The sequence below is a fragment of the Taeniopygia guttata genome, chromosome 11 (genome assembly GCF_048771995.1).
Source record: "Taeniopygia guttata chromosome 11, bTaeGut7.mat, whole genome shotgun sequence".
Taxonomy (NCBI): Eukaryota; Metazoa; Chordata; class Aves; order Passeriformes; family Estrildidae; genus Taeniopygia; species Taeniopygia guttata.
In genome coordinates, this window is record NC_133036.1 from 12,855,173 (window position 1) to 12,882,500 (window position 27,328).

Genomic DNA, 27,328 nt, shown 5'->3' on the forward strand with positions numbered 1-27,328 from the left:
AATTCAAGAGGGTTTATTGGGGTTTTTTTTGAGTTGATTTTTTTTTTAATGCTGTAGTAGCAGAAGCCCATAGTGTTGTTGAGAGCTTTGTCCTTATTTCACAGATGCACTGGGAATTGTTTTTAATCTCCTTTCTGCTTTCCCATTACAGATGGTGATGACGACCCACAACTCTCCTGGGTGGCTTCATCTCCCTCCAGCAAAGATGTTGCATCACCCACTCAGATGATAGGAGATGGGTGTGATCTTGGCATCGGGGAGGAGGAAGGGGGGACTGGCCTGCCGTATCCCTGTCAGTTTTGTGATAAGTCCTTCATTCGCCTGAGCTACCTTAAAAGGCACGAGCAGATCCACAGTGACAAACTACCTTTCAAATGCACCTACTGTAGCCGGCTTTTTAAGCACAAGAGGAGTAGGGATCGTCACATAAAGCTTCACACGGGGGATAAAAAGTACCACTGCCACGAATGCGAGGCTGCATTCTCCCGCAGCGACCACCTCAAAATCCACCTGAAAACCCACAGCTCCAGCAAACCATTCAAGTGTACTGTGTGTAAACGTGGGTTTTCATCTACCAGCTCATTGCAGAGTCACATGCAAGCTCATAAAAAGAACAAGGAACATATGGCAAAGACTGAGAAAGAGGTGAAGAAGGATGATTTTATGTGTGATTACTGTGAAGAGACATTCAGTCAGACTGAAGATTTGGAGAAGCACGTAATGACACGCCACCCACAGCTTTCCGAGAAGGCAGATTTGCAGTGTATTCATTGCCCTGAAGTATTTGTAGACGAAAACTCGCTGCTCTCACACATTCATCAAGCCCATGCCAACAAGAAACATAAGTGCCCTATGTGCCCAGAGCAGTTTTCTTCAGTGGAGGAAGTCTATTGCCACTTGGACAGCCACAGACAACCTGACTCCAGCAACCACAGCATCAGCCCTGACCCAGTCCTGGGGAGCGTGGCATCCATGAGCAGTGCAACGCCGGACTCCAGCGCGTCGGTGGAAAGAGGTTCCACTCCAGATTCGACCTTAAAGCCTTTGAGAGGACAAAAGAAAACCAGGTCTGTTGACAGAGAGGAAGGCCAGAACTGGTCTAAAGTTACTTACAGCTGCCCCTACTGCTCGAAGCGTGACTTCAACAGCCTTGCTGTTCTGGAGATCCATCTGAAGACCATTCATGCAGACAAACCTCAGCAAAGCCACACGTGCCAGATCTGCCTTGATTCCATGCCTACACTGTACAACTTGAATGAACACGTCAGAAAAGTGCACAAAAACCATGCCTATCCCATGATGCAGTTTAGCAACATTTCTGCCTTTCATTGTAATTACTGCCCAGAGATGTTTGCAGATATCAATAGCTTGCAGGAACACATCCGCATTACTCACTGCGGCCCAAACGCTACCCCTCAAGATGGCAACAATGCTTTCTTCTGTAACCAGTGCTCCATGGGCTTTCTGACCGAAGCTACCTTGACTGAGCACATCCAGCAGACTCACTGCAATGTAGGAAATTCAAAATTGGATTCCCCTGTCATTCAGCCAACACAGTCTTTTATGGAAGTTTATTCATGCCCTTATTGCACAAACTCCCCCATTTTTGGCTCCATCCTGAAGCTTACAAAGCATATTAAAGAAAACCACAAGAACATTCCTCTGGCACACAATAAGAAGTCAAAAGCAGAGCAGAGTCCAGTTTCTTCTGATGTTGAAGTCTCTTCCCCTAAAAGGCAGCGTCTTTCTGCAAGCGTAAACTCAGTGTCTAATGGCGAATACCCATGTAATCAGTGTGATCTAAAGTTCTCAAATTTTGAAAGTTTTCAGACCCATTTAAAGTTGCATTTGGAGCTGCTGTTGAGGAAACAGTCTTGCCCTCAGTGTAAAGAAGACTTTGATTCCCAGGAGTCTCTTCTGCAACATCTCACTGTACATTACATGACAACTTCCACTCATTATGTATGTGAGAGCTGTGACAAACAGTTTTCTTCAGTGGATGATTTGCAGAAGCATTTGTTGGATATGCATACTTTTGTGTTGTATCACTGCACCCTTTGCCAAGAAGTTTTTGATTCCAAGGTATCTATCCAAGTGCATCTGGCAGTCAAGCATAGCAATGAAAAGAAGATGTATCGTTGCACAGCCTGTAACTGGGATTTTAGGAAGGAGGTGGATCTCCAGATCCATGTGAAGCATAGTCACTTGGGTAATCCATCAAAGTCTCACAAATGTATCTTCTGTGGTGAGACCTTCAGCACAGAGGTAGAACTGCAGTGCCACATCACGACCCACAGCAAAAAATACAACTGCAAGTTTTGTAGCAAAGCTTTTCATGCCATCATCTTGCTTGAAAAGCACTTGCGGGAAAAGCATTGTGTTTTTGATGCTAGCGCTGAGAATGGTACAGCTAATGGCATGACCCCAACAAATAAGAAGACAGAAGGGGCAGATATCCAGAATATGTTAATGAAGAATCCGGATACTTCCAACAGTCATGAAGCCAGTGAGGATGATGTGGATGCTTCTGAGCCCATGTATGGCTGTGACATTTGTGGGGCTGCCTACACTATGGAGGTTCTCTTGCAGAACCATCGTTTGAGAGATCATAACATCAGGCCTGGGGAGGATGACTGTTCTAGGAAGAAAGCAGAATTCATCAAAGGTAGCCACAAGTGTAATATCTGCTCAAGGACCTTTTTCTCAGAAAATGGCCTGAGAGAGCACATGCAGACCCATCGAGGCCCAGCTAAGCACTACATGTGCCCCATCTGCGGGGAACGCTTCCCATCGCTCCTGACCCTGACGGAGCACAAAGTCACTCACAGCAAGAGTTTGGATACAGGGACGTGTCGGATCTGCAAAATGCCACTGCAGAGCGAGGAGGAATTCATCGAGCACTGCCAGATGCATCCAGATCTCAGGAACTCCCTCACTGGGTTTCGCTGTGTTGTCTGCATGCAGACGGTCACCTCTACCCTGGAGCTGAAAATTCATGGGACGTTCCATATGCAGAAATTGGCAGGAAACTCTGCAACCTCATCGCCTAACGGCCAGGCCTTGCAAAAACTCTACAAGTGTGCGCTGTGCTTGAAGGAGTTCCGGAATAAGCAGGACTTGGTAAAGTTGGATGTGAACGGCCTTCCCTATGGCCTGTGTGCTGGATGCATGACCAGGAGCACCAATGGACAGTCCTCAAGCTTGACTCCACAGGAGGTGAACGAGAGGCCATGTGGCAGCCTGAGGTGTCCAGAGTGTAGTGTCAAATTTGAAAGTGCTGAAGACCTAGAGAGCCACATTCAGGTAGACCACCGAGACCTGACACCCGAGACCAGTGGCCAAAGGAAAGGTACCCAGACGTCCCCTGTTCCCAGAGTAAGTACAGCTGAATTTTAAAGTGTCTGAGGGGTAAAATGTAGACCTTCAATGTGCGAACTGATCTGATATTGCTTCTTTTTTTTTTTTTTTTTAATTGTCACTTTATCAAATCACTTGTGCTACTAAAAAAATCTCAGCAAAACAGGAGGAAGGGTAGAGTAATTCACATAGAACAATCAGAAGTTGCTCAGCTTCTCAGGCAGCTTGATTCCTAGTAGCAGCACATCAGATTTTTTACCACAGAATTGCCCTGCATTTACCAACAGAGAGCTGGGACTCTTGGGCATTGGAGATTCAGTTTGTCCATGAATTCTGATTCTACTGAACTGGCAAATCTGGAAAAGCTAGTTTAGGGGTAGTTTAATGAAAAATTGAGATACTGAGTACCCAAAACAATAAAAAAGTCTAATCTGTCATATTTGAGGAATGAGATTATTTCTTACCAGGAAAATAATAATGAACAGGAGGATATAGGAACTTGTGAGGGAAAAAATACTGAACTCCATCCTATCCCCCAAATTGTCACCTGAACCAAACTTCTGTGCTAAAGAGCTTGTCCCTAGGAACGTCTGTCAGAGTGAACGTTTTGAGGTTACTTGGAGGTCTGTATGCATTTGTGTGAGCTTGTTTGTGTGTGTGTGTGTCTGTGTGGTTTATAAAGAGCCTGCTTTGTGGCCCTTTTGTAGGAGCTGGTAGGGGATAAGTAGTTTCTTAGCAAATCTGGACATTGTCTAAGGCAGATTACATAAAAGTGTGCTGTCCTTGACTTTTTGCAGATAGCCCACTTTCCTATTTCTTAGCTTACAAGTTACTCAGGAACATGCAGATCCAAGTAAGGTTCCAGAAGCCTACTCAGGAGATTAATATCATTTGCAGTTTATAGTCTTTTAAAATTATTTGTTGACGTTTTGGTTCAAGATTGGGCCAAGTCAGTCCTTCCTCTGTCAGGAACAGATGGAATGAGAAGTGGATTTTGGAAATCTTCTCAGGAGACCAACAGCAGACACATCTGAGTATTGATATCATCTGACATTTTTAATTAAACATGATGGGGTGAGATTTTCAAAAGTATCTAAGGAAATTAGGCACCCAACTCCTAATGAATAATTCCAGCTGTAGATGCCTGTTTATGTCAATCTGCTAATTAAAGCACCCACAAACACATCTTACTGGAAAAAAAAAAAGCACCTGAAAATACCATCCATTCAACTAGAACACCAGGGGCTCAGTAAGTAAGAGAGGGCCTTAAGTATGTCCTGAGGATGTGGGCTGAGCTGCCTCCAAGGGAGGTTGTGTCCCTGGCAGGAATTTTTATCCCTGTTCCTTGTGGGGCTGTGTGGGGCAGCAGCATCCAGCTGAGCTGGGCTGGGCATGGCCATGCCTCAGTCCATGCTCCTGAGGCAATCCCACAGATAGTTTGATTTCTTTTCTTGTCTTCTCTCTTTCAGTGAAACTACTGGGTATTTTTCCCTTTGGGTGTGACTAAGTCTCCAGGCACACAAAAATAATTTTGCAGAAGAACGAGGAATGGAAATATCCCACCTTTGGTGTGATACCTAGGTCAGCCTAGGTCATTGTCCTTCTTCCTCCTTAGGACTTTATTTTCTTCTAAATTCTTGAAAAATACCTCTGTTCTATTAGATAGGACTAATTTGTATTTCTGCACCTATGGAATTACCTTTCCCTTCCTATCAGCTGGCAGAACACATTGCCATTTTCTGTCTTATTTCTTGCTTTAACTCTTTCTTTTCAGTGACAGCTTCCATACTTGTTCTCTCAGGGGAAATTTTTAAGTTCTTCAATAAGGTAAATGCTTTGAATTTCATCCCATGAGGGAAGTTCTGAGTTTCTTTGTAGAAGATAATGAAAAATCAGCATTTGTGATGATGGCAAATGGTACCTTACTGGTGTCTGTGGCCTGCACATATGCTAATACCAGAGATAAGCATAAGCATCCCAGGAATATATATATTGTTATTAGGAATAATTCTTTATCTTACCCTTCATTATAGGTACGAGACCTGAATCTGCTATCCGTTCACTAGAAAACTGTTGGTGTTTCACTCAGGGTTCTGAAGGCAATGAGTGTGCTTTGTGTTTGTCTAGTAGAGGGATTTTCAAAGAATTATACTGGCTTTTAAATGGTGATACATCTCTGCATTCAAGAACAGTGTTTACTTAACTTCATTGGCTTCATACAAAAGCTAATAAGCAAGTTGAACATGAACTCTCTTGTCATCTTGTTAGTGTGCTGCACACCGGTAAAATACCACTTTAATGGAGCAATCTGTAGTGCACAGTGCATGTAGAGTGATCTGCACATGCTCAGGAACAGCTACTTCTCTCCAGCTCTTAAGTATTTCTACATGTCATTTTTGAACACTTTATTTATTTTTCTTTCTTAAATAGAAAGCAGTTGAAGATTAGGACAAGTACAGTCAGAAGGATCATACAGGTAGATTAGATTTTTAAGTAATGTGTATATATTTCAGAGTAAATAAGAATAAATAGAATGAAATCCAAGCAAATGGAAGAGATGATAATAACATATAAAATCTGTAACTTCTTTCTATGTCAGAAGTTGCTCCATCAGCTGTTATTTACTTTTTGATAGAAGAGGTGAGTGTGGAAACCTAAAGGAATTTCAGGAAAAAAAAAAAACTTAAATGAAGATTTAACCCCAATGTGAAAGAAAGAGAGAAAATAAATATTAGCCCTTGATGAATAAAGAGTATCTGGGAAGAAAATCAGAACAGGAGAAACTGAACAATTCCTTTTTACTGGAGGTATTTAAGTTTGTGTATATATGCAAGTGTATATAGCCTTACAAATGAAGTATGATTATTTTGTTATATTTTGTTTTGTTTTTTTTTTTTACTATTAAATTATTTAAGGTTTTATTCTGAAGATCAGTAGGAGACAGCTAGAGGAGCATTGAAAAATATTCAGAATTGCTTGTCAGGCTTGGTTTTATTTGATCCATAAGAATGAAAGAAAGCACATAACCCATGAAAATCATGCTGTATTCTGTCTTCCTCACATTTTTAGTATGGCCAACAAACAGGAAGAAAACCCATAAATTGATCATTCTTGTTTCTAGGATGCCTGCCTAGGATCCATTCATGTTGATCAACAAGATGGATTTCCAGGCAGGCATAGTTTTTGCAGTGTGTTCATGACAACATCCTCTTTTGGAGGATTTGTTTTTAGGAGTTTTAAGTCAAGTCAATGATGTTCTGCAAAAGACATCACTAAGAGGAATAAATAAAATACATCTTAGTAGTAAAAGATTCTTCCAACATCCATTTTTGTTTCATTCATACAGTTTTCTGTGAGCTATTCTGTTTGGATAGGACCGAAAGTGTTCTTTCAGAAGAGCATCACAGGTAATTGTATTATTCCAGTATCTGACACAAGTATAGTTCAAGGTTTTTTTTATATTATATTAAGATCTCATCATAGGTGATGCTTCCCTGTTTTTCTGAACATCTTTCTTGTTTATGAGCTTCAGTTTTGAATACACTTTATTAATTCATTTCTACATGCCTTCTAGAGGAATGAGCATATCTTAAGAAACATGACTAATTGTTTAGTATTGAGATTTTTTCATTTCCTAGTACTGCAAAGAGTTACATTTCAAGTCACTTTCTCTTACACAGATTTATCTTTATTTTGTACCACAGGTATCATGAAAAATGCTTGTTTAGCATTGATAGTGGTAAAAGTTTTGACTTCCATTTTCATCTTGAATGGTGTTACTATTTTTAGCCCACCTAGGTTATTTGGAGTGAAGAAGCAAAGGAGGTAGCATAGAAAGTTGGAATAATAAACTCTATTGTGTTCCTTTATTCAGTTTCTTTCTCCTGCACACTTTCTTGGACTCAGTTCCTTGTCTTTGTTCTCCCTCACAACCCTTCTCTTCCCTTGTAAATCCACTTGAATGGAGGAATATTTTCTTTGTAGAGCTGGAAACTGTTTCCAGATTTAAAGGAGGATAGTCTGGAAAACCCATGGGAACAATAGATACTTCAGAAAAGAAAACAGAACCCTCTGTTGTTATTACTACAATTGTGTGCCAAGACTATAATTAAATACCTTGCATTTGTGGGGAATGAGCTCTCAGCTGAAGGCCTGCTCATCTGGTCTCTTTTATCACCTAGATGCCATCACCTAGACTGTTAGCTCCTCAGAGTGTGGACACCTTTGTTGTCACCACTTATGAAGATAAAACTTTACAAAAAGAGAACTGATCCATTAGTAATGTTCATAAAGCAGAAAAATAATAGTAGAAGATCATATTTTGGTAGCACAATTAATACAACTAATTATTGTTGTATTAAAACTAGTGCTCACCATTTACTGATAGCAGAAGGATGTTTTGGGACATTCTTTTAGAGGCAGTTATTAATGGGCCAAAAAATCAGCTCTTCCACCTCTTGCATATACACTTGGGTGCTAATCTAGCTATAGTTCTTTTGAGACCTGTATAGGCCATTTATTAACCTCCCTCCAAGTCAAATGGGGTCCCCTGTCACAGGAGCCATCACCTCGCTTAAGCTGCTTGTCTGCATGCACAGGTCCCAGCCGAGGCTAAAGGTAGCACAGAGAGGAAGTCTGAAATCTGCCAAGGGCTCCTCATGTCAAGCAGTGTTTTATAAGATTGTGAAATGGTGTGGAGGAGTTAGCACTGGGTCTGTGGGTAAACAAAGACATCTGTCTCCAGATCTGTTAGTAAGTAGCTTGCAGAAGGACCAAAATCAATTAAAAAAATGAATAATTTGTCCATGTTTAATATAACTGTGAAGGTTTGAAATAGAGTCAGGCTGAAGATCAGTAGCTGGTTACTGAGGGAATGCATAGCTGAGATAAGCATTGGACAAGGCACAGAACTTAGCTTTGAAGTTTTAAGGAAGAGGAAGGCTTCAAGTTTTAAAGGTGACTGTGTGGCCACATGAATCAGTCACTACCCAGTCCTATTTTGCTCTTTCAAGGTTTTTTATGTTTTGTTTTGTTTTGAAGTCAGGAGCCCTCAGCATGTGTGTGCCAGTGTGTTTGAGAGGACATCTGTACGTACGTGTGCTGCGCTCGTCTGCCAGAATAGATTCCCCAGAAAGAGTGCTGCAGAAATCCAGCTGCTTTTCCATTAACAGCCTTGATTTCCAAATGGACTCCAGGAGGATACTTTCTTGAGCTGCCTAGGGATAACTAGCCAATCCAAACTATTTCCTTTTCTATGCTTGGCTGTGTCAGCTTTCTGCCAATGGAGAATGGCCTTCTTCCTATTATCATGTTAATCACCCATTGCTGTTTTAGCCTAGAAAGCCCTGCCTAAGCAAACACACCCTGGTACAGAATTCATGGAATATGCCTAACTTCCACAGGCTGGTGCATTTGTTATGGTGTTACAGCCTGTTCATTAGCCTCCAGCAGGTTACCTTGTTGCCATTGATGACATGGGAAGTAGTTAAGCTCTTGGTCGCACCTAATTTGTTTTTATCTCAGCAGGTGCTTGAGGAAATTGGATTCCACGCACAGAGAGGGTGACAGCAACTCCGCTGTTTAACTCAAAACTTCTGACTTACTCCTTCTGTCCTAAAAATGGGGTTCTATACCTGGGTGTGGGGTGGAGGCTGAAGAAAAAGTAATCTAAAAGTACACAAAAAGTACCCTCAAAACTATTTTCCTTCAAAAGGTTATGAGGGTGTCATTTACTGAATTGGGCTTCTCTGCGCTGTTGAGTTGGGGTTCTCATCTATCCCTTGTGGCCAGCACACAGAGATTTCATGTGTGTTCTGCTGCCACCAGCTTTGGCCATGGGATGCAGTCCTCATGCTTGTGTCTAGTGGCAATGCTGCAGTAGGAATTATTCTCCAGAAACAAGTAGGCACAAAAGGCCCAATTTTTCTAAATTGCACATCAAAAAATGTCTATTTAGATAGCATATTGCCATGCAGTAAATAAGCATGTACATCAAACCAAAGCATCATACATACTCCTGCTCTGGGAAATAAAGACTTTTTGCAAGTATACAAAAGCTTAGCCTTCATGATTTTTGGTTCTTTTTTTGTTGGTTTTTATTTTTTCCTGTAGTTGGATGTCCAACTTGTCAATGTACATCTTAATTTCTGCAAATGGTTTCTTGGATTTTTTCCTGCCATGTTGCACAAGTACAGGCATCACTGTAAATCTGAGTGCAAACCCCATTTTCCATTTGAATAAATGGTTCATGTAATTGCCTCTTCACACTCTCTCCTGACTTCTGCAGCTAGGCCTCCCTGGTATGACTTTGAGATGGAGAAAATAGATTTTACCAGGAAACAGTTCTTTGTGGTAATGGAGATTTTTTTCAAGATTTCTGATTAGAGACCAATACAAAATGCATTATTTCCTTCACTTCACCAAGTAACTGTAGGTGCTCTGCCTACTCTATGCTGAGTTTAATGAAAGCTGGAATTTTTTGAAAAAGTTGATCGTACTCTGAAAACAGTTATTTTTCTGTCTTTTGTTTCACTCTGGGAGAATTTTACTGCAATGGGTTAAATGACAGGGACAAACTAATTTGGGCCCAGGTACTCAGCCAGATTTTCAAGTAGTATAATTTGAAATTTTTAAAGTTGAAATTAAAATTTCTCTTAAAGCAGGTTGTTAATTAGAGATTGTGTTTATGGTCCCAGAAAAGCCTGGCCTGGGGATATATGGGCAAAAAAAGCCTCAGTGGAGGAAATTTGAAGCATATAACATGCTGTATTCATGATCACACTTGCCTTATGCTACAGTGCAGTTTTCTCTAATCTCTTTTTGGTTATTAAACAGAAAAAGACCTATCAGTGCATCAAGTGCCAGATGACCTTTGAGAATGAGAGAGAGATACAAATCCATGTCGCTAACCATATGATTGGTAAGACATTCTTTACACTAGGCCACTCATTGGCTGCTTGTTTTTTGCTACTCTTTGACATTCACTATTCTATTAACTTGTTAATATTCATGATGTAATTTATTTTTTTATTTTTAAAGGAAAATGATTTTGATGTAATGATTCTTCACTGCAAAGCTTTTTAAATATGTGGTTATAAAAGTGTTACTGCTGAGCTTTTTCCTTTTGAGTCCTCATGTAGCATTTTCATTTATATTAAAATCAAACTTTTGACAGTATCTTCCATTTGATAGCATAAATTTCTCTCTATCTGTGTGAAAAGTACTTGCCAGTTGTCAACCACTTAGGAGCAATTATGTTTCAATTTTGTATGTCATGACATTGAATAGATGTAACTGCTAGCATTTTCCCAGCTAAGTGTGGTGAATTCCTGAGGAACATTGTCAAAACAAAACACTTACAGAGTTATTTCAGTGGTTTTTTTCCCAACAATTCTGGACTTCAGAAAGTTCAGCTTTGCAGACATGCAAGTGTTTTAAAAATCAGTGCTTTCTGCCTTTTGTGACAGTCCTGTCACAGGAGGTAGTAAAAGAATTGCTGTAACCTGATGGGTTGTACTTCTGCAGCTGTGATTGCTTCTCTGATGAACACAAAGAAAGGTTTTTTCCTGTATGGACAGATGTTATAAATAAATGTATTGGCCCAAGAGGTCAGTTTATTTTGGTGCACAGACCACAAGAAGATACTTACACATGCCACTGTAGGCATGTGCTGGATGAGATCCTTCAAGGACCTGACAGTGCTCTCTGTGTCTCATACATTCCTATGCAGCATTTATCTCCCATAAGTATAATGGTTTTCCTTCAGCAATTTTACATTTAGGAAATTATTCTCCCATCAATTCTGGTATGTAGCTCCTATTAGCTTTGAAGTGGATTATGCATAAATACCAGAGAGAGAGAAATGTGGACTGACACACTCTTCAAACCCCTACCCCCAAATGAAAAACATACATATCAGTCACAATAATTTTCATCCAAGAGCCAGGCAGGAGTTTTAAGTTAATGTCAAACAGGTTAAAATAAAGATATCTAAAAGTGTTTGCTTTTGTAGCAGGTGTTAATGTAATCTCTTGTTTGCAAGCTTGAAGAGTGAGATCCTTGTTAATTGGACCATGGTGATTTCATGTAGCTCCCTCCTAGATTTTGAGAAAGAAGTCCTTAGCAAGCTTAGCTTGTTTCAACTTAATTTGTGATCCAGTAGCTAATAAGTTATTTTTAAATACAAAGGTCATGAAATGCTGAATTAAGGATATTCTTGTTTTGAGGGGAACTATTTTTTTTCCTTTTGGAAAAATGTAATTTCTTCATTTTCCAGTAACTGATGTGTGAAATATATTTATGTATATGCCCATATTAGTGCTGTCTGGAATAATATACAATTGTACACATGACCTTACAAAGTTCTTAGCACCATTGGAAAACAACAGGTGTAGAAGGCATTGGAGGCTGTGAAAATTGTGGTGCTGTTATTTGTGAAAACTGTACCCATTGTTTCCTTGAAGCTGTACATCAGATAATTTGTAATATTTGGAAGAATTCCATATAGTACAAAAGTGCTATGGGCCCAGTTCTGTACACCTAGAACATTGTAAATACCAGGGTGTGGTAAGAAAGTATGTGATAATTCCACTGTGGTGTCATATCTTCATGTCCCTTTGCTGAGGTGTGTGCATTGAGGCCATCACTGCTTTTAATGGCACAGTTTAGGAAAAAGCAATGTGTAGAAACCTTTAATATGAAGCCAAACTTCCTCTCACTCTGGGCATCTCAGTTCACAACACTTCTGGGCCCCCTCTCCTTCAGGACATACAACTGCTCACAAAAAAGGTATTTCCAGTGAGTTTGCTCACTGATATTTGTTCTTTACTGGGGAATACTGAAGGGAAAAGGAGAGGCTACATATCAGCATTTCTTAAGCAACAAATGCTGTGCAGATTTTTGGTGTTAATTTACATAGTTCTAGGATGGTAACAGTAGGGAGAGTGACTAACTGCCTTCTGTGCTTGCTCCTGTCCCCCTTGGTCATAGCCTGAGCACTTTGCTCCCTTACTCAGGCCTTAGGACAGAGTTGCACATGCCTCCTTATTGCTTAGGTTGGTTTATCACTGATAAAGGGGTGAAAGAGTTTTCCTTCTCTGTGTTAGACCAAGTCTAGCCAGATGGGCAGCAAGAGAAAGAAGCTAATATAGCTGTGTCTGTAGCCCAGGTCTAGTTCACAGGAATTATTAATGTCATTGTTGTCAATTTAAAATCTACAGATGAGGATTTGTTTATGCAGGTGGGACACTGAGATCTCAGGGTGAACATACAGGTGTTTGGGAGACAGAAGGAACTTACCCTCAGACTGTGTGTCCTCAGGAGTGTAGGGCTGGCCTCATCTCAATGAACTTGTATCTGTCTAAAATTTAGGTGTCTGGTTTAATATAGTCATTGAGATGCTGTCCAGGGAAAATGAATGATTGATACCAATCTAAGATAAGAGTTTGAGTAAGATAAGCATTTCCAGGGAGAGATTTTTATCTCTCTTTTGAATTTGAGGAGAGCCAAGACAATGAAGTTAGCCTTGACATGTAATTTTTAGGTAAAAAATCCCTTGGCTTTGGTAATCCAAGACTCAGCAGCACTTTTTTCTCATACTTTGAGAAACACAAAATCAATAGCTGAGATATCTTAAGCACTTGCTTACCGTTTTATTCTGCTCAAGTGACTGTCAGCAAAGGAATCCCTGCTTTGTAGCAGTGATACCTTTTAGGTAGCAGTGTCTATAATATGATTAAAGAATTCAATTATTTCTGACATCATGGTCTTAAAAACTGCATCCAGTTAAGTTGGCTGTGCATCCCTCTTCAACCTCTCAGATTCCCAGTCTGGAGCTGGAGGCCCTGTTCATAATTCATAGAGGTAGGGGGGTTGATTTTTTTCAAAGCAGTATGAAGGGAATTTCTAGTGCTACTCCCACACACTGCTTTGAAAAATTACCCTGCTGCACTCTAGGCCTTCATATCCTGTGCACAAACACAGAGGCACATTGGGTCCTTCACGGGGTCCCCAGGGAAGGAGCCGGCTGGATCCATCCCCAGAGGAGGGAAACGGGAGATGTTTTGTTTCAGCTGATGCTGGGGCCTGTAGGAGGGCTCTGTGTGCCAGAACAGACCTCCTCAGCTGGGGTTAGCCAGGAAGGAATCTGTTTAGGGAGGTTTTCAGCTGGGGAGGGGAGTTCGGGTTGGAATTTTTAGAGGCCAGTGGTCTTTGAAACATTGTACAGATTGGGGCTCCTTTGAAACATTTCCATGCCCACAGAAAGGGGATCCCCCTTTGAAACATTTACAGGCATTGGGGAGTCCACCTGGGACTATATCAAAAACTTTCAGCAGTTCTTGCTGCCTCTGTACTTGCTTACCTCCTGTTGTGCTGACCTGGCAATGTTTAAAGCTTCTCCCCCTTATCTGCGCACCGAGCTCTGCCTCTGATGTGCCTGTCTCTGTCAGAGGCAGGGGAGGGTGGGCCTGCGGGGGGCACTGAGCAGCCATGGCAGCAGCCATGCTACAGGGACCTGTCAGGGCAGCCTCTGCCCGGTGGCCGGGGAGCCCTGGAGCTTCAGCGTCCATGGCAGGGCCATGCCACATCCCATGGCAGCGCCACCACCACGTCCCCATGGCAGCACCACCGCCACATGCCCTTGGCAGCGCCATGCCACATCCCCATGGCAGAGCCATGCCACGTCCCCATGGCAGTGCCACCGCCACATCCCCATGGCAGTGCCACCACCACATCCCCATGGCAGCGCCACCGCCACGTCCCCATGGCAGGGCCACCGCCACGTCCCCATGGCAGGGCCACCGCCACATCCCCATGGCAGGGCCACGCCGTGTCCCCATGGCAGCGCCACCACCTGTGTGGGCAGTGGCTGCTCCCATCCCGCACTGCCAGGGGAAATCCACTCAGAGCCCTGCACAGGGAAATAAGGATTAGGCCCAGGGCTTTCCTGTTGGGCTTTTACATCTGTGCTCTTCCCACAGCCAGGCTGGGTTCCCTAATTGATATTTTTCAGGGAGCACATAATTGCACAGATTTGTTCTCTGTGTGTGTCAGGTTGCCCATATCAAGGGGAAGTGCATTTGATTGCTGCCAGAGTTCTCAGCTCTTTGGGTAAGAGAAGTGGACACAGCAGTACTTCTGTCTACCTCAGTTAGATGGGGCATGTTTTCCATTTAACGTTCAAAGAAGATGAGCAACTGTCCCAACTCTTCTTTCTCCATTCTCCATGAAAGTCTCCTGGCACATGTGCACAGGAAGCTCAACTGGGGCTCAGTTAGTGCTGGAGCAGGGTAAATAATGATTCCTGGTTTGTGCTGTAATTCCTCCTGCCTCCGGTTCCAAAGAATGTGAGCATCTGTGGGCTCATGAGGCTGTGCCAGTGCTCGGAGCTCAGCAGAGCCCTGCCCCAGTGCCACTCCTGTCCTGCCCCGTGCCATTGCCAGTGCTCCCTGCCAAGGCCCAGGAATGAGCGCTGCTGAGCAGGGGAGGAGGGACGCGGGCTGGATGTGTTTGTGATGGGAACATGAGGCCCTGCCTGAGCTTTGGGAGCCGCCAGGGACGGAGGGGAGTGATGAAGGGAAAGCTTCCAGAAGTCACAGTGAAATTCTTCTGTGGTCCAGTTCTTGAACTGCAGCCTGGATAAATTCCTCCCTGTTTGATGGGATGGGGCTGACAAAGTTAAACACTGCGTTTGAGAGAGTTTTCTGAGTACTGCCCCAAGCCACGGCATATCGTACATTGTGTGTAGCATAAGGCTCCAAGGAGCTTAATTACCTTTCCTGCCCTTAGAGATCATGTTTCAAGTTCTGGAAACACTCTGCCAGAATTAAACACAAAAGAGAAGGGAAAACATCCATCCACAGTTACATGTCTTTCAAATGCATACAAGTATTTGAAACAAAACAATGGCCAACTATAGGTTTGTTATTTTGTTAACATTTTAAATAGTGTAATATTTGAAAATAACAAAGTAAGTTGGGCGCTTGGTAAAGGTCAAACTTTAATAATAACTACAGAAATAATTTTCTAAAAAGCAGCAACTTAGAAAACTCATTTTATGTTCAGAAGAATTAGTAGTTGATACCAAGCTCAATCACTGAGATTAAACCAGTACAGAGATGAAGGGGTTGAGATCATACTCAAATCAATCAATCAGTATATATTGATCGTACTCAATCAATCAATATATTCCAGTTATATTTTTGTTTTCTGTTTAAAAATTGAAGCAAACTGTTTTATCTTTTGATTTATGTATCATGAAATATAAAGTTCATAAACTTAGATCTTAACAGAATTGCTAATTTATATATTATATGAATAACAATTATGACTCATTTTGGATGGTCTTCAACTCCTTCCTGTCACAGTAGATTCTGAGTGCATGTGTATGTGACAAGGATGTAGGTAAGGTTCATTTTTGCAGAACTGACTTTTATACATATGAAGAGACTTAGCCTTGGGCATCCTCTGATGAGGATGTGAAGCATTTCTTATACTCAGGCCTGATCTTGTGAAGCACTTTGTTCCTCATTCTCATTGAGTTGAGGACAGCTAATGCTTCTCAGAATCTCTTTTATAATAAAACATACTTTACATGAAATAAATGTAGTAAATATTGGAAGATGTGCAGCTTTAATTCTTGTAAAACTCCTGTTTCTTTGGACCTAAGGACTTCTGTTAGTTAAAGCATGTACATGGCAGCAATGATGATGACATTGTAAAGCACTGTCTTAGTAATAGCTTTCAGGCATTAAGGCAAATAAAAATGTGCCAGATTGTTTCTAAAGCATTACTTGCAAATTATCAACAGGAACATATTTCTGGACTCAACTGCTGAATGTGTGAATTAATTATGGACACATTAGGAACTCAGAAATGTTTTTTTAACTTTGATGTTTGTAAAGCATATTCCAAGTAATTGCTCTTTTAATGCAGAATTGAAGGTACAACCTTCTTGTATTTACCCAGCACTTGCTTCACTATCCAATTCTATGTGGACTTGCCTTAACGAACAATATGTACTAGACTTTCATTTTGCAGCACCTGCCTTTTGAGAAAGACTAATTTTGGAAAAAAAAAAAAAGTTAAGTATACTTACCTTAAGAGATGAACACATACAGGGTGTCTCCCTCCACATGCCCCTGGGAGCCTTAATCCCAGGGACTGGCTGGGGTCCAGCTGGTGCTGCTTGAGAGGCTTTGCCCAGGTGGAGCTTGCTGATGGCCCAGGCTCCTGGGCACAGGCATCTGCTCCTGCCAATAAGGGTCTCCTGCTATTTTGCCCAACTCTAAGCTCTGGGGTTTGGTTTTTTTTTGTTTTGTTTTTGGGTTTTTTTGTTTGTTTGGTTTTGTTTGGTTTGTTTTTCTGCATTCATTAGTTTTATCAACCGCATTTGCAAGTCATTAAATGTTGTAATGAGTATTAAAGGCTAGAAATATTAGTTTTCCAACACTTTTTATCAGTGTAGTCCTACTGAAAGCCAGGTTGCCATTGCTAGCAGACAGAAGCAGCTTCCTTTATTTAGTATAAATAAAATTTGCCTTAATATAATCTATTACTTAATAGTTTTCTTACTTTGAAACATTGTGTTTTTCTGTTCCTTCCTTTCTAAGTCTGGAAAATTGATTATACAAAATGTTAATAACTTTATCCAGTTGCTCTGTGCAGATGTGGCCTCCTGCAATTGTTATCTATGCATATTTGTTCACACAAATTACTGCATTCCATGAGAATATATTTTGTTTTGCTTGTTTATAGGGAAAGAAATAACATTTCCATTAATGTATTCATTCACATATTCCCTTTGCATTTTTCGTTACATATAAAACTTGGTAATAGTAGTTCAGTTTTCAGTGACATTTTTATAGCTGCTATGATAACATTCCTGTTTTGCATGATACATGCATAATGGGCAATGATCGCAGTGTTACATTGCTTTCATTCTTTCTTAACTGTGTTAAGATTCCTTACAGCCTCCAAACTCAATTTTCATATGCAGTGATGATTACACCTGTTTAAACATTTTCCTGGTAGTTTCATATTTATTCATAAAGGGAGCAGTAGATAAAACACCTTTTCTGCAATCAGTCTGAGTTTTAAATGTGATATTTCTTCAAAGTTATCATTAACAAGCACCTCAGTCTAGACCCAGCCTTTCAACATCAGCTAGGCAGTGTAGCAAAAACTGCTATTTTCAGTAAACTTTACCCTGTGTAGGAATAATTTTTCTGGCTATATAATTTAGTCTTCATTTTATTAACTCACCTTTAAAACTGTTTTATGTTTGTATTTAAAAGTCTGCAGAGATAGCTTCTGCCTTATTCTCACATATTTTATATGCATATGGCCAGGTATTTCTAAGTTCACAACCAAATTTCGTAGCCCCTCTTTGCTAATCTTGAATGTGGAAAAGAAAGCAAGTCCTCGCCATATGGGGCTTGGGTTCTCTATGCAGATGGTGAAATGACTCTGCTTTCTGGTGGAGAGGTCAGCCCCCCTCTGTGTCCTACTTTTGAGGAAAAGACACCAGAATATTTCTTGGGGGTAGAAGAAGGAAAAAGTCCACCACCATTTCTAAGTGCAGTGTTCAGACTTCATATAAATGATGTTTTCAGGACATTGTTCTCCTCATGTGAATTGTGGGACCAATGTCTCTATTTGTTCTGTCCATAAAATTTAGGTGTTTTTTCCTTTGTGGGAGCTTTTTAGCAAGTAACAGTTTTATCTGGATAATGTAGATGTTATCCCCCTTTCTTCTTTATTCACTGGTTTGGAAATATCTGGTGCCAGTAGCACCTTTTTTGACTGACACTTAGTGATTTTCCTGAAAAATAGATGATATATGAGAAGTGAATAAAGAGCAAGGTTTACTGATGAATGTTTACTGATGCTGGAAGGACCTCATACTTGGGTTAGCTAGGAATTAGCTTTGGCAGAGTTATAAAATACTCATTTTACCTATTTGGGGAACCTAGATAAGGTACCAGGCTGTTTCCAGTCATAAGAAAGTGGGAGAAGAATGTATTTAGTATCAGTAATCAATAGTTAAATTCCTTTTCTGCTGATAAAATTCTGGATTTTACTATTTTTGACTATGAGTTTCAACATTAAGCACTTTTGAGCATTGATGAGTGTTTATTTTTCTTCTTTTGACTGCGGAACAGCCCTCTGGTGAATCAGTAAGGGTACTGGTGTGCATATGCTGAACCCTAGCTCTAGTTATCAGAGAAAAAAGGTTTGTTCATATGTTAAAAGTCCAGGTTTGTACCTCCTGTTATTTGGGAAGTAACAGAGTGAGGCAGTTGGACTGTTGCCTTTAATTATAGTTTAAACTCAGCAGCATCCTTAACCTTGAGGAAGGTTTTATCTGGTCTCCTGGAACAAGAGGTTACCAACTGACATGACCCTTAAAATTATTTTGTTTTGTGATAGCTGGCAAGCAAGTCAAATCAGACACAGACCTCCCTGGATGTTCTGTTTGGGGTACTGGCATCTTTCTTTTTTTAATTTGTGGAGGAAAATTTTGCTGACCTGAGGTTCCTTACCACCGATCCCATAAAGGAAACCCATGTAAACTTTTTAAGCACTGTACTTGTACCTTTATATTTTTTTTGTTTCAAGGCTCCTGGCACAGATAAAGCCTTTGTACTACTGGTCTCTGCAGATATGCTGCTTCCTTGTCAGAGACTTCATTCAATTTATTAGTAACTTTTGACAGCTTTGTGCCTTTTTAAAAATCAGAAGGATTTTAATTTAATATTTTGACTTCTCAGATCCGTTGTGTGCCATCTTAAAAATTAAATTTCTTTTTTAGATGATTGCACAATAAGCTTGAGGTAGGGGACTTCTGGTTGTCCCTGTCAGACTTCCCTGTGGTAATATCAAACTCTAAAGGAGTGGCAGATCATGGATTTTTAAGTGAAAAATATTTTGTCCTGCCACAACTGAAGAAACCCAAAGAAATCATGTACAAATACCATGATCTTTCTAAGACAGAGCTCCATAGCAAGCAAAAAAAACCTCACTATAGTTCCATAGTACTGGCATCATCCTTTTCATCCATTTCATAGAATCGTAAAATCATTGAGGTTGGAAAAGGCTCCAAAATGGGTCCAGCCTTTGATTGAGCACTGCCTTGTCAACTAGACCAGAGCACTGAGTGCCACATCAAGTTTCTTGAACATTTCCAGAGATTGTGACTCCACCACCTCCCTGGGCAGCCTGTTCTAATGCTTACCAACCCTTTCAGTGAAAAAATTCTTCCTGATGTTCAACCTGAACCTCCCCGGCTGCAGCTTTGGGCCATTTCCTCCTCTCCTGTCACTGTTGCCTGGGAGCAGACCCCGACTCCCACCTGGCTGCACCCTCCTGTCAGAGACCAAGAAGGTTCCCCTGAGCCTCCTTTTCTCCAGGCTGAGCCCCCCCTGCTCCCTCAGCTGCTTCTCATTGGACTGACTCTCTAGATCCTTCTCCAGCTCTGTTGTCCTTCTCTGGACAGACTTCATCCCTCAAAGTCTTTATTGAATGGAGGGGCCCAAAACTGGACACAGGACTCAAGGTGTGGCCTCACCAGTGTCTCGTACAGGGTGACAATCTCAGCTTTGTGTTTTGTGATTTGCCCTGCTGGCACAAGCCCAGGGGCAGATGGGGTGAATGAGGTGCAGACCTCCTGGGGAGGAGCTGAGCCTTTTTGCCTCCTGCTTTGTGTAGGAAGTACCACCACTAGTTTGGTCTGGTATTTTTTTCTTTGATACCTCCTGAACTGGTGGAGAAGACTACAAAAGATGGCACCAGGTAGGAAGTGCACCCTGCGGATGTGTTTACATCACTACTTTAGTCAGTCACAAAATACTGGGGATTTAATCCTGCCTTCAATTGCACATCATCCATCATCTGATGGACAGTCATGGGCCTTACAAATGACCAAATCTTTTGATCACTGTGTGTGTAACTGGGAAGTGTTTAGACTTTATGATGACTTTATCCTGTTCTCTATTCACAGGGAAGTTTTTTAGCATGGCTCAGGCTAGGCAGAGCCTTTGGTTTTAGGTTTTGGGGCAGATAGAGTTTGGGTATTCTAAAGGATCAGCATCAACTAGCACCACTGGCGTGTCCTCTGTTGTTAAGTTTTGCACGCATCAGCTGTCGTGTATTATTGGGGTATGGACAAATAGTTCTTAAACCCCATGACTGTGAGTTATATCCAGGAATAAATATTGGCAACAAAAGTTAAATGATGAAACCTCATGCAATGAACAGTAACTGATTCAAGCTGGGCCGGATATTGATAGCTAAAGTTGAAGGGAAGAAAATATTCCAGTGACATTTTTCTCCTTGTTTAACTTTCTAGTTAAGAAATTCCATTTTTATCCCCCCTTTTCTTAAACAAAGAAACAAAAATCCCAAAAGACCCCAAGAAACTTTTGATTTGTCATAAAAAAAAAAAAAATCTGTGATATGGAGTGAAAAAAAAAAAAAAAAAGAAAAGAAAAGCAGCCTTCCCTGTGCCTTTAAAACCTTTTTAAACTGGTAGTAGCAGTGCCTTCACTTCCAGAACATCAATGGAGAAAATTTCCTTAGAAGACTAATTCTTATGTGTCAGAAACTGAAGTCAACAATGTGTTAAACCTGAATGATGACCTTCCAAGGGACGGGGAATTTACATCATGAGATGTTATTTGCTTAATTTACTTTATATAGCATTTGAAAATCTAGATGGACAATTTATTTTTTTTTAATTCTAAACATTTTTAATTTACATATCTTTTGACTTAGTTCAGCAAAGAAAAAAATAAAAGTGAAAATATTGATGTTTGATTTCTCCTTCCAGTGGAAATACTATTAGATCTTAAATATACAAGGTGCAATTATATCTATCTTGCATCTTTGTTCTTGTTTGAACATGACTTACCAGGAAAAGAACTCCAGAGAGCTTTAAATGGCCTAGTCAAAGTTTTCCCATTTTCCTAAGGCTTAAACTGGGGAATCGGCTGCCATTTGCAAGCTAGCAATACAGTAAAAGCACATCATTGTACACAACATTTTATTTGGACAGCTGTATAAAAATGGCAACACACTGTGAAATCCATTAACAGCAAAACATGTTAAATTCAGCAAAATGCATCTCATGTGGAACACTGAATAAGAAATTATAGTCTGAGTTTTACTAGCTGGTTATCAGACTTTGTCTTGAGTGAAGAAAATTGAATTTTTTTCCATGTGTCTGCCTGTAATAATGGTGAACGCTGTACACTGGGTTTTGAAATCAGTGTGCACCTGTAAATTCTTGCCCCACAGCAAGGTTTTTGCAAATGTAAATACCCCTGAGGAGGCTAAATTGGGGCGGTTTTCATGTTGGGTCCCACCCGCACTCACTCTCACTACTGGTTCAGAATCGTAGGGATAAGTTTGAGGGATGTAGGAGTAAGAGCTCAAACTGGGAATAAAAGCATCCTTCCCCCTTGTCTCCCTGCTGCGCCAGCAAGGACTGCAGTCTTGTCAACCAAGAGCAGGTTCTTTGCCTCATGAGGGATTTCCATGGGTGGATTTTACTGTGCTGCATGTAGTAAGACTTTTCACGGTTAATCAATAGCATTTAAAAATTCAAAACCTCTCTCCAAAGTATTTTGCATTTCCATTGTTCATACTGTTTAACTAGGAGATGTTGCTCATCAAGATAGGATGCTATTAAGTATTCTGGTAGAGAAAGAAAAAATGAGTTTACTCTTGCCTGGTAGAAAATGAAACAGCCATGTTAACTTTAGCTCTAATCATGAGATTAAAAGTCTAATGGGGAATTATATCATTTTCACTCTTCAAAGCCAGCATCAGTGACCTTTGGAGAGTTTTAACTTTAACAGCCTAATGACTTCTCTTCTAGAAGATGGAAAAAGCAGTCTTTTCCTTGACAAGGAAATGAAAAGTGGATGAAAAAGGCAAGCGCACGTAACCGTACGCTGGAGCAGCTAAATGACTTTTAGTCATATTCAGTGCCGCGTGTGAGAGATGGTTTCCAGGCTTTGTTATCCAGGCCACTGGCTGCTCCGAAGGGACACAGAGCAAGGCAGAGCCATGGGGCTGGGGGCAGCGTGGGGGGCAGCCCTGCTCCTCCAGGCCGCCAGCCCATGGCAGTGGCAGCTCTGAGCAGCGGGGCTGAGTGTGCACACCGTTCATCCCGAGCAGCTCTGCTCTCGTGTGAGGCTGTTTCCTGTGCAGGAGCGCTGGAATTTCTTGTTTCAGTTCCTGTTTGCCGCGTTTGCGAGCTCGGGCTGTTGCTCTTTTGCCAAGCTGGCAGCACGCGGGGGGAACTTCCTGCGCAGGGGATGTAAAAGCGATTCTCTGATTCTTCCTCTGCAGCCATTGGGAGATAAAAGCCAGGACATCAGGGACTGCAAAGAGGGAGCCAAATTATATTTATAATATTAAAGTGAGTGCATTTGTGGTTTTGCCATTCTCCAGGGTTTTTCATAAGTAGAAAAACATGAATTAGCATTTTCCATTTCCATATATTGACTGGAAAAATAGCCTGCTCTCAATTAAGACCTATAGCTTTTGGGATGTATGCAACAATTTTATAAAATATTTACAGCAAAATTTGCATTTTACATGGTATTACAGTTTTTCTTGTGTTTAGTAGAAGGGACTTAGGCCTAAGAGAGGAAATTCATCCAGTATACCGAAAGGGAAATATGTCTAAAATTAGACGGTTAGTATTCACAACAAGGAATGTCCAGTGCTGACTGTTACCTCTAGTAATTACTGAAGGTCACTTTGCCCCCCAGCTATTTGTTACAGCCGCTGCAAGGACTGTGCTCCCTGTGCAGAGCTATCACTATCCCTTTAAAACTGCCTTTGGAAGCGATTGGAGCTTTGTGCTAGACAGATAAGTAGAACATTTTTTACCAAATGTAAATGTGCACTGTAAAGAACATAGCTATTTCCTGGATAATTTGCAGTTGTATATTTTATGTTAATTTCAACGAAAATATTGCACCCCTGCCAGGTTTAGTAGAGGCTCACTGTGATATGAATAATTTCTAGCAAATCTTTTTTTTTCCTTCATTTAAGATTTGGCACCTTTTAAAGATTTTAATAATAGCAACAAGGAGGAAGATTTAGAACAAGTGAAACATTAGAGCCAAAGAAATTCACATTGAGAGCTAATGTAAAATAGCAAGAATAATTTCATGGAAAACAGTTTCCACAGATGTTTTTTCCTTGTAATGTAATAACTATTTACTAAACTGTTTATTTTAGGCCCTTGGTTTACAATAAAATATTTATACATGCTCTGCTGTAATAAAAAAATATTGACAAAATACTATAGAGATTTTTAAAAGACAATTAGTATTTCCCTGTCTGGAAAGTGAGCACAAGAGAAGCAGCACCAGCCCTTGCCATGCTCTAGAGGAGATGCAGGGTTAGTAGCAGCATCCCTTGCAGGTTTATCTGTGCTCAACTCTGCTAACAGGGAGACTCTCGACTTGTGGCAATCCAGAGGGTAACTTACTGAAGAACATGAAAGCCAACAATCTAAAGACAGTGGAAACATTCTTTTCACTTCTTTGCAGGAAAAAAAACTTTACTACATTCCTGAGTTATTACATGATAAGGTTATGTCTTGTCTGAGAAAAATGTGCCTGTTTTAGGAGCAGGTTTAAAGTTCAGGATGCCAGAATCCTGAATCTTGTTCTTTAAAAACAGTGTGGGACAGTGACATCTCTGAAGCACTGCCTGTGGCAGGTTTAAATCTATTGCTTTGTCCTGACTGAGCCACATCTGTCACTCCCCTAATTCATGAAGCTCCTCACGTGCCAATGGAGTACACAGGGACTAACCACCTATGCAGATATAGCAGTGCCTTAGGGTGCTGAAATTAGAAATTCAGCAATACTGAATGTCTGCAGATTATACTTTCCACATATGATCTTAAAATGTCTATTCTTCTGTTCATGAAGATATAGAAGAAACTTTATTTTGAGATGTCTAAAAATCTTGAACAGAGGCTAGTAACCTGTAAGAAACTTCAGTTCCTCTGCCTGCCAGAGGACTTTTCTTCAGAAGTTATTGTGCATCCTTTACTTAACTCCAGAGTAGTGGCATGCAGTAACTTAAAAAGAGGCCTCCAGAACAAAAGAGAAAATACCTTTAATTTCATGGATACAGACCTCAGTGTCTGTGTGCATTTGAGTACCACCAGCATGTTAGAACAACCTGAAGTCTGAGTAAAGACTGCATGGATGGATCCAAACAGCCAGCATCTGGCAAGCAGGATGGTTTCAATATCTAGATATGAATCTATATTTAGCAGTTCAGGCTCTACTTTCAAGTAGACAATTCCCTTGGGTTTCCAGGCTAGCAAGTTGTGAGCTGTTTCATTGTAGAAAAAACAGGGTAGCTGCCTCGTGGAATGATTTGAAAAATGAATTAAAAATATATTTATGAACTTTCTTTCTTGGTGAAACTAATAACACTCACCTGTTTAAAAATCAGTGGGGTGATTACACAGATTTTTTTCATGCTGGGTTCTAACATGCACAAAAAACGAACAGGGAAGAGCAGAAAACAGCAAGCATAAGAACTAAAACTGAACAAAAGAGGGAGCTAAGAAATCTAAAATGTTCAGTTTTAAGCCAGAACTTTTGTTGTAAACAGACCTTTTTTCATGGTTGACTCTTATAAAGAGGCCAATGAATGTGAGAGGTTTGTGAGCCTTGGTACTGATGTGCCATGTAAAGCCATCACGTCCCATTCCCATGGTTTGCCCTTGTAGAACCTCACCACGACAGCTTTTTGAGACTAAAAATTGGCTTTCCCTGTGAAAGTCTGCATAATTTAAAGTCAAAACTACAATAAGAAAAATAGATGGTGTAATATGTGCAATATTTTCTGTAAGTTAGACCAAAGTTGGGTTCCTGGCTTTTAGTTTTTCCTACCTTCCTGCCTCTGTTGACACATTGCAGAGTGCTGCCAGGTTATGCAATTATTTCAGTGCAGCTCATTTTGAGTCATTGGTAGGGTCCAAAGCTAGCATTTAGGAAAACAAAGGAATTTTTGCTTGGAAGTCAGCATTGCTCTGTACACAAGAATTTCTTTATTTTTCAAGGACTATGTTATTGTGTAAGCTAATGATTTTGTTTTTAAGTTATATTCTCAGGGGCATGGACATCCAGGATAATCGAGGATGTACTTTTAATACCAATTCTGCAATGTTAGGTCTCTGGTGGAAAAATTGGCCCAGCTGCAGGGCTTGAGCCTTGGATTAACCCCTGCTTGGAAGAATTGTTGATTTCCTGGTGCTGAATATATTTGTAAATTGATACATATTACCTATGTGTAAATTAGTTCCAATGAAAATAAATTAGCCAGTTTCCTTCCCACATGCATTTAAAAATGCCACTTACTGTTTATCACAGTGGAAGCCATTATCTCTGTTAGTCATTTTGAGAAATAAGTACATCTGCTAGGGTTCTGCCCTTCATTGTCTCATCCCAGCTCACTTTCTCTGGCCCTCCCTGCTTGCCCACTTCTGACGGCAGGCTGGGAGTCCTCTCCCTGGGAAAGCTCAGCTCACAGATCTCTCTCCAGCCCAAACTGGATGTCTTTTCAGCTGAAGTGAGAGTACAGCATAAGTACATAAAGCAGAAATGAGTGTCTGAGAGAAGAGGAGGGCATCTTTTGGAATTTCAGATTGCCTTTTTTTGGCTGTGGAGAGAAGTTAAGGAAATACATGCTTAAATTGTGCAATGATATTGGTAATTCTGCATGGAAAATATTTTCAGTGAGATAGATTAAGGAGTAGAGCAAGAAGCACATGTAGAGAAAACTGTGGAAGGTTTTCAAAATCCACGTGGTATGAGTTATAATGCAGACCCTTTCAAACAGTCTCCAAAAGCATTCACCCAGTATGCCTACCATGTCCCTGCATGTAATGAAACAACTGGCAGAGAGCATTCTTTTAATAAAGCATTGGCTGTTAGTGTCTTTCATACTGGATCAGGAAAAGAGTTCAGAGCACCAGATATTGCTGAAGAATGTGTCTCCAATTTTCCCTTTGGAACTGTGCTTCTAGGGCTTTTAAAGGTTTATGTATTTAACATTGCAAATCTTCTTTTTCGATTCTCATTTGCTGCTTGGGATTTTTATTAATTTTGCAGTGTTCATTTAAGTTGATCCAGCCCTTTATACCATTTCCAGCTTGAAATATTAGTTCAGAGATAAGCTTTATTATTAAATGCTTAATCTTGAACACTTGTCTTATTTGGTAAGAATTAACTCTGAGAAGTAGGCAAAGAGAAGTTGATTGCTGTGGTTTTAAAGTAGCTGTAACTGGAGTAGCCCAAGTACTAGTTTACAAAGGTTGGCATCCCTTCAGTTTGCCATCACAGCAGCTGGACTTCATTAAGTGCTGGTGTTAATTACTGGGAGAGTGTTGCTTCAGTATGTGAGCAGCAACACTTGGGGTGACACACAAAGTAGGAAAAGGGTCACCTTGAAATAGAAGCTTTAAAAAAAACAAACAGGCGAGGCAGGGCTGCCACTAATTTTGTAACTGCATTTAGTTCAAAGTTTTTCAGCAAACAGGGAAATCAGCATTACTGTGCAGCAGTGAGGAATGGCTTAACTGTGTGTGCCATTGAGGAGGCAGGAACAGAGGCGAGTGCTGGAGAACTTGCCCCGTAAGAAAGGAAGACATTAATGTCATATTTTCCGTGTGTGTTGTGTGAAAGAGAGGGAAAATTCTTTTTGTATTCTCCAGAGTTTTCAAGCCATATGCAGTATAGTTTGAGGAGGAAATACTAATAATTTCTTATACTGTAAATAGTATTCTATGGAGAAAACCTGTTAAGGGTTTGTATCTAAAGAATGTTTAGGAGATGAATGTCATGGAGAAAAACGTAAAACATGTGGTAGCATAAAACAAGTATTGCTTGGAAATGTTGTGTCCTAAAGCTGATGAGATTCAGACAAAGTG

At 40.6% G+C, this 27,328-nt stretch overlaps 1 protein-coding gene across 8 annotated transcripts in view; it reads left to right on the top strand.

The window, feature by feature from the left end:
• Window positions 1–27,328, top strand: part of ZNF423 (zinc finger protein 423) — a 225,722-nt gene that overhangs the window by 128,615 nt on the left and 69,779 nt on the right. For all 8 annotated transcript variants that reach the window (XM_030282055.4, XM_030282058.4, XM_030282059.4 and 5 more), the window contains 2 exons: window positions 152–3,375; window positions 10,192–10,276. In XM_030282055.4, the coding sequence (XP_030137915.1) occupies window positions 152–3,375; window positions 10,192–10,276 (3,309 nt within the window). The remainder of the gene's footprint in view (window positions 1–151; window positions 3,376–10,191; window positions 10,277–27,328) is intronic.